Source organism: Salmo trutta, chromosome 30 (assembly GCF_901001165.1).
Source record: "Salmo trutta chromosome 30, fSalTru1.1, whole genome shotgun sequence".
In the NCBI taxonomy this organism is placed as follows: domain Eukaryota; kingdom Metazoa; phylum Chordata; class Actinopteri; order Salmoniformes; family Salmonidae; genus Salmo; species Salmo trutta.
Window position 1 is genome coordinate 35556768 of NC_042986.1, and position 8299 is coordinate 35565066.

Sequence of the window (8299 nt, forward strand, 5' to 3'; positions counted from 1 at the left end):
TCCAAACTAGCTTCAATGCCATACAACTCTCCTGACGTGGCCTCCAACTGCTCTTAAATACAAGTAAAACTAAATGCATGCTCTTCAACCGATCGCTGCCCGCACCTGCCCGCCCGTCCAGCATCACTACCCTGGTCAGTTCTGACTTAGAATATGTGGACAACGACAAATACCTAGGTGTCTGGTTAGACTGTAAACTCTCCTTCCAGACTCACATTAAGCATCTCCAATCCAAAATTAAATCTAGAATCGGCTTCCTATTTCACAACAAAGCATCCCTCGCTCATGCTGCTCAAACATACCCTCGTAAAACTGACCATCCTGCCGATCCTCGACTTCGGCGATGTAATTTACAAAATAGCCCCCACACTCTACTCAACAAATTGGATGCAGTCTATCACAGTGCCATCCATTTTGTCACCAAAGCCCCATACACTACCCACCACTGCGACCTGTATGCTCTCGTTGGTTGGCCCTCGCGTCATACTCGTTGCCAAACCCACTGGCTCCAGGTTATCTACAAGTCTTTGCTAGATAAAACTCCGCCTTATCTCAGCTCACTGGTCACCGTAGCAGCACCCACCTGTAGCACGCGCTCGAGCAGGTATATCTCACTGGTCACCCCCAAAGCCAATTCTTCCTTTGGCCGCCTTTCCTTCCAGTTCTCTACTGCCAATGACTGGAACGAACTGCAAAAATCTCTGAAGCTGGATACTCATATCTCCCTAACTAGCTTTAAGCGCCAGCTGTCAGAGCAGCTCACAGATCACTGCACCTGTACACAGCCCATCTGTAAATAGCCCATCCAACTACCTCATCCCCATACTGTATTTATTTATTTATCTTGCTCCTTTGCAGCCCAGTATCTCTACTTGCACATTCATCTTCTGCACATCTACCATTCCAGTGTTTAATTGCTATATTGTAATTACTTCGCCACCATGGCCTATTTCTTGCCTTACCTCCCTTATCCTACCTCATTTGCACACACTGTATATAGACTTTTTATACTGTATTATTGACTGTATGTTTGTTTATTCCATATGTAGCTCTGTGTTCTTGTATGTGTTGAACTGCTTTACTTTATCTTGGCCAGGTCGCAGTTGTAAATGAGAACTTGTTGTTAACTAGCCTACCTGGTTAAATAAAGGTGAAATAAAAATATATAAATAATTAGTTAAATGAAGTCCACTTGTATGCAATCTAAGTGTCACATGATCTGTCATATGATCTCAGTATATATACACCTATTCTGAAAGGCCCCAGAGTCTGCAACACCACTAAGCAAGGGACACCACCAAGCAAGCGGCACCATGAAGACCAAGGTGCTCTCCAAACAGGTCAGGGACAAAGTTGTGGAGAAGTACAGATCAGGGTTGGGTTATAAAAAAATATCTGAAACTTTGAACATCCCATGGAGCACCATTAAATCCATTATTAAAAAATGGAAAGAATATGGCACCACAACAAACCTGCCAAGAGAGGCCGCCCACCAAAACTCACAGATCAGGCAAGGAGGGCATTAATCAGAGAGGCAACAAAGAGACCAAAGATAACCCTGAAGGAGCTGCAAAGCTCTACAGCAGAGATTAGAGTATCTGTCCATAGGACCAGTTTAAGCCGTACACTCCACGGAGCTGGGCTTTACGGAAGAGTGTCCAGAAAAAAGCCACTGCTTAAAGAAAAAAATAAGGAAACATGTTTGGTGTTGGCCAAAAGGCATGTGGGAGACTTTTCAAACATATGGAAGAAGGTACTCTGGTCAGATGAGACAAAAATGTTGCTTTTTGGCCATCAAGGAAAACTCTATGTCAGAAACCTTATAACCTTATAACCTGTTGAAATGTATTCGAAATAAGGCTATAATAATGGGTTAAAAACTATAATGCAATACTGTGTGTGAGTAAGACACTGTAACCACTTCAAAAAATGACCAGGGCAGAGTTGATAAGACGACCTTGGGAAAGGAACAGGAGAAGGGGCCTCCTTAAGTTAGGGAGAGAAACAACGGCCTGGGAACAGCTAGGCTGGCAAAAGATAAGGAGACAGGTGGTCTGGGTACTGTGGAAAAATACAGCCGCCTAAAGCAGGGTGGAGTTCTCTACTGGTGTGTGTGTGTGTGTGTGTGTGTGTGTGTGTGTGTGTGTGTGTGTGTGTGTGTGTGTGTGTGTTTGTGTGTTAATATAAAAGGCTTTGTACATTTTAAGGATTTTCAGAGCTCTCATAAATAAACGTTTTAACCATTGTAGGCTGGCCTATCCGTCTGCTTCATTCAACCAGAATATTACACAGTCTGGTGGGGTAGACTGAGTAGTTTAATTGAAGTTCGGTTTAAGAACATTGATAACTTAATTCATATAACACATAATAAGTCATTAGAAGTGCCCTCTTAATTTGAGGACTGAGGGGATAGGGTGTGTCTTTTAAGTGTTTAGAACGCAACCCAAGTATGTAAAATCACAGAGTTTACACCCAGGGGAGAGTCGCTGCTCATCAGCTGAAATGGAGTATGTTTTTATCTGTACAAAACAGATGAGTTGGACAAAAATATAGATCATTGGAAGTGTTGCTGGACTTTTACTGTAGTCAAACAGCTTAATGTGGGGTGTCTGGACACAAATATAGCACTGTACAGGAAAAACAATCGATTGTGTGTCCATGAAACCAGGGTCCAGTCTACATACTAGAGTCCGTAGATTATAAAATAGATGAGTTTGAACAAAAAGCTAGGACACAGGAAGTATTGCTAGACTTCTACTGTGGTCAAATAGGTTTGCATGGGGCCACTATATGGTACAAATATAGCACTTTACAGGAAAAACTAGCTGTGTTCGAATACTTATACTAACCATACTATTTGCGACGTAAATTGAGTATGTAGTATGCTTATTGGTCATTGTATGGATATAGTTAGTATGCCAAAAGCTGAAATCGGAGTAGATAGCCAGAGTGAATTTACGAACGCAACCTATTGACTTGATTATTCACGTCATTCTTAGCTTAGCTAAGTGGTATAGTCATTGTGCATTCTCAGTGGACATTGTTAATGAAGTCGTAAAATGTCTAGCTAGTCATTCATTATGCTATGTTATGCTACAGTATGTTATGCTACAGTATGTTAGTATGGGCATTCGAACACAGCTTTGACTTCTGTACTGTCGCTTTAACTCTCTGCCCACTGACTAATTTAGGACAATATTTTATTTACAAAACAATAAAATAACTATTTTAGCTTGTTTGCTTCCAGTGTAAAATAAAATGCCATTCTATAACAGACTTTCACTATTGGCTTGCCTTATAATGGAGGTGACAAATTCCGACTATTAGCATGTGATTAGGTGAGAAGCTAACTGCTTAAGAGAAACAATGGAAATAATGTGATCAGTAGATGGAGTGTTAACTGACTGGCATACAGTGCCTTCAGAAAGTATTCACACCCCTTGACTTTTTCCACATGTTGGTGTGTTACAGCCTGAATTTAAAATAGATTCAATTGAGATGTTTTGTCACTGACCTACACACAATACCGCATAAAGTCAAAGTGGAATTATGCCTTTCAAAATGTATACAAATTAATTAAAAATGAAAAGCTGAAATGTCTTGAGTCAATATGAATTCGACCCCTTTGCTATGGCAAGCCTAAATACGTTCAGGATTAAAAACGTATTATATGACTTGTTATATGACTTGTTAAGCACATTTTTACTCATGAACTTATTTAGGCTTACCATACAATCATATAATTCGTTGCATGGACTCACTATCTGTGCAATAATATTGTTTAACATGATTTTTGAATGACGACCCCATATCTGTACCCCACACATACAATTATCTGTAAGGTCCCTCAGTCAAGAAGAGGATTTCAAACACAGATTCAACCACAAAGGCCAGGAATGTTTTCCAATGCCTCACAAAGAAGGGAACCTATTAGTAGTTGGGTAAAAACAAAAAAAAAGCCGAAATTGAATATCCCTTTGAGCATGGGGAAGTTTTAAATTACACTTTGGATGGTGTATCAACACACCCAGTCACTACAAAGATACAGGCGTCCTTCCTAACTCAGTTGACGGAGAGGAAGGAAACTGCTCAGGGATTTCACCATGAGTCCAATGGGGACTTTAAAACAGTTACAGAGTTTAATGGCTGTGATAGGAGAACACTGAGGATGGATCAACAACATAGTGGTTACTCCACAATATTAACCTAATTGACAGAGAAGAAAGCATGTGCAGAACAAACAATATTCCAACACATGCATCCTATTTGCAACAAAAAAGACTGCAACTTTTTGGCCTGAATACAAAGTGTTATGTTTGGGGCAAATCCAATAAAACACATTACTGAATACCACTCTCCAAATTTTCATTTATAGTGTTGGCTGCATCATATTGTAGGTATGCTTGTAATCATTAAGGACCGGTGAGTTTTTCAAGATAAAAAATAAACATAATGGAGCTAAACACAGGTAAAATCCTAGAGGAAAACCTTGTTCAGTCTGCTTTCTACCAGACACTGGGATATGAATTTACCTTTCAGCAAGACAATAACCTAAAACACAAGCCCAAATCTGTTCCTGAGTGGCCGAGTTACAGTTTGACTTAAATCTGCTTGAAAATCTATGACAAAATCTGAAAATGGTTGTCCAGCAATGATCAACAACCAATTTGACAGAGCTTGAAGAATTTTGAAAAGAATAATGAGCAAATGTTGCACAATCCAGGTGTGTAAAGCTCTTAGAGACTTACCAAGAAAGACTCACAGCTGTAATCGCTGCCAAATGTGATTCTAACATGTATTGACTCAGGGGGTTGAGTACTTATCAAGATATATATTAGTGTTCTATTTTTCTTTCTTTTTTTTACAAATGTTAGCATTTTTCTTTCATGTTGACATTACAGAGTATTTGTGTAGATCATTGAAAAAATTTACAATTAATCCATTTTAATCCCACTTTGTAACACAACAAAATGTGGAAAAAGTAAAGGGGTGTGAATACTTTCTGAAGCCACTGTACCTGATAATGACTTACATTATCCTAATGATGAGAAGGCTACAGACTTTACACATTTTAGGTGCCGAAACGTGCATCGGTCTAGTGTTTTAGCTAGACAAATAAAATATATATTTTTGAGGCAGTATGCTAGTAAGATCATGTTGCTGTAGGTTAGTGGAACCCCAATCATTGCATAGATTTTTTGCTTAAAATGATTTGGAAAAAATGTTGACTCGGTGGACTGACTCTACCCATGAGATGAAGAGGATCTTGCATATCGTTTCAAATTTCTGTTATACTGTTTATGATCAATTTCACAAAAAGTAGTTGATTAACTTCACTGTGATATTTGTTATGAATATAGTACGCTTTTTTTAACCAAATTGCATCTCTCTTGTCTTTTTGAATAAACATATTGTTTGCCTGTAGAATGACTGACACTCCTTGGAGTGTAAACTCTGTGGATTAGGAAACTAGAAGTGCTCTTAAATACAATGGACCCCCTTTTACTGTGACAAAACATATATAAAATTGCGTACGGTGCAATATGTATGTTCAACATGAAAACCATATTGGATTTAAGCTGATGGGCCACTCTTTAAAGTCCGCAGAATGAGCAGTGAAGCTCTTCTTGATGTAAACTCTATGGATTTGGAAACTAGAAGTGCGCCTGAGTAGAATTGACCACATTTTACTGTGACACAACGTACAGAAAAGTGTGTACGGCGCAATGAATGATATTAGTAGACACACAAAAACCATTGTTGACCATTTTGGCTTGAATTTTTTTCTCCAAAAATCACATAATATCTAATTGAAAAACTTCAAATGATTATTTGTATGATAACTAGCACAAAATATATCGATACTTGTTCAAATGTTCACCCTAATTATTCCTTTACAAAGCATACAAGACACAACTCTTATTCTGAATAATTCCAAAAATCCGTGACCCCGGAAGTACTTAGTTATTCATACCTGCTAGCTACACAGTGGTTACATAAGACAGCTGCAGTTTTTTTGTGCTGTTGAGATAGGTAAGCCAAAGCTACAACAAAATTGTGGACTATGTTGTTATTAAACATAGATAGTCAGCTAGCTAACAATAATAAGGCGAATGCAGAGTTAACTACATCATATGGTTAATATCTTTGGAACATTTTGTTTTCAGGATTCAGAATCAAGTTGCCTCGTTTTCGAAAACTGATTGCTTTCACGACTCATAATGGCACATGCTGGAAAACCCAGCATTGACGAAAAGGTCTTGCAGTATGAAACGTTTATTAGCGATGTGTTGAAACGAGATTTGGAGTAAGTAGTCTATTTTCCTTAGACTAGTGTCATTTTATTCGCTAACTCAGATGTGCGCAACATTTTCGCGCATGTGCACAATTTCTATTTATTTTTTATGTTCTGACAGGAGGGTATTGGAGCAAAGAGATGGAGTGTATGAAAAAATCGCACAATATCTACAACTGAAAAATACCATTGAAAGCCTAAAGGTATAAGTTACCACCATAGCACCAACTTACATTGGATATCTATGGGCCAACACCATGATGAATAGATGTGACCAAACAGTGGGCCATCAACATTTCTACATTTTCTATACATGTATATTAATGTAGCTATGTTGTGGCATATACATATTGTATAACAGAAATGTTGTATAATAAAATGTGTTTTGTTGTGCTTTTCCTCAGTTATTTAGAACATTTACATGTTGGTAATTTAAGCAGATGCTCTTATCCAGAGCGACTTACAGTAGTGAGTGCATACATTTTTATATTTGTTCGTACTAACAAATTGTCTTCGTAGGAATCTGAGACGAAGGGACTCAAAACAGAGATAGATCTTGGCTGTAATTTCTACGTCCAGGCACATGTGTAAGTGATTAGGCTTATTGAAAGTTGTCCATATTACTTTATTTTGATTGTGATTTGATTGAGGCCTTGACTGAGTTGTTTTGTTTCAGGGAGGACTCGTCAAAAATCTTTGTTGCTGTTGGATATGGCTTTTTTGTTGAGTTAACGCACTCAGAAGCTCTGAAGTTCATTGAGAAAAAGACAAATCAGCTTACAGCGTGAGTAGCACCAGCAATATCCATTAAAACACACACACATAAGTCATTTGTACAGTATTTTGTAAACATCTGTCAAAATGATTGCTTCTAGAGGGCACATGTGTTTTGTTATTACATTACTGTGATACAGCATTGTATTTAGGCCCATGTTTCAAGCTCTCAAATCTTGGATAAACCTTACAATTTATAAGGATTCATTCATTTCTATTTCCTTTTCCAGACACACTGAAGTGTTGACCAAAGACTCAGCTAAAATCAAAGCCAACATTCGCATGGTGTTGGAGGTGAGTGATTGAAAAGATGGTATTCCTGCTCGCACAGTGGTATTTACTACTTGCAAACTATTATGATGGTATTATGAGCATGGTACAATATTACACAATGTGGGAAATATTTCACAACTAAATGTAATGGAAGATTCTTTTTTTTAATGATGTAAATGTTTTTCTAACTAACAGGGATTAAGAGAGCTTCAAAGTCTTACGGATGTTCCAGAGAAAAGGACGAGAGAAGCTCTTTAGCTGCAGTAGTGCTTCTGTTCTGACCTTTAGTTATCAGTTTTCTATCACGTTCATAATAGTGATAAGGCTGTATTATTTCCATTGCTCTTTGGTTTATCTGAAGCAATATAAATGGTGTGTAAACCAAACCTTTGATACAAACTTGGCATCTGAACAGGTTGTACTGTTTAGAAGTTGCTTTAAAACTGTAATTCTGTATAAAATAAAATGGGGAAAGAAGTTTCAAAATGTGTTAACCAGTTTCAGTGGCTTGCTTATGTTTGATGCATTTTTTTCTGCATTGTATTACTAGATCAAGCAAACCATATGTTGACAAACTATATTCCTACAACTCTTTCCAATAATATCTAAAATATATCCAAAATATATTCACATTTTTGGTATCCTGACCTCTCTTTTCAATGCCTGAAGTCATCATCAATAACGCAATTAAATATTGAAGAAAATAAAGCTTGCGGTTGAACATGCATGCCTGATCTTCGTATGGTATCTCGCATAAATGTCATCTCTTCAAAGCCACCAGCACTTTCATCTTCAAATAGCATGGTGAAGTGCTGTTGTGAAGGGAACGTTCAGAGTACTCTATATATTAGTTTCTCATGCTGAGAAACTGGATTTTCCTGTTCAATGTTAATACTTCCCAGTATCAGAGACATTGGTCTCTTGACTTATACGGCAACAGGAACCAAATCCACAGGA

At 37.9% G+C, this 8299-nt stretch overlaps 1 protein-coding gene across 1 annotated transcript; it reads left to right on the top strand.

Annotated features, from left to right (window-relative positions):
• Window positions 1-5931: 5931 nt before the first annotated feature.
• Window positions 5932-7836, top strand: uxt (ubiquitously-expressed, prefoldin-like chaperone). Its single transcript, XM_029723967.1, has 7 exons — window positions 5932-6033; window positions 6168-6307; window positions 6417-6498; window positions 6815-6882; window positions 6972-7079; window positions 7300-7363; window positions 7538-7836. The coding sequence occupies exons 2-7, from the start codon at window positions 6222-6224 to the stop codon at window positions 7598-7600; spliced, it is 471 nt and encodes a 156-aa protein (XP_029579827.1). The 5' UTR covers window positions 5932-6033; window positions 6168-6221; the 3' UTR covers window positions 7601-7836.
• The last annotated feature ends 463 nt before the right edge of the window (window positions 7837-8299 follow it).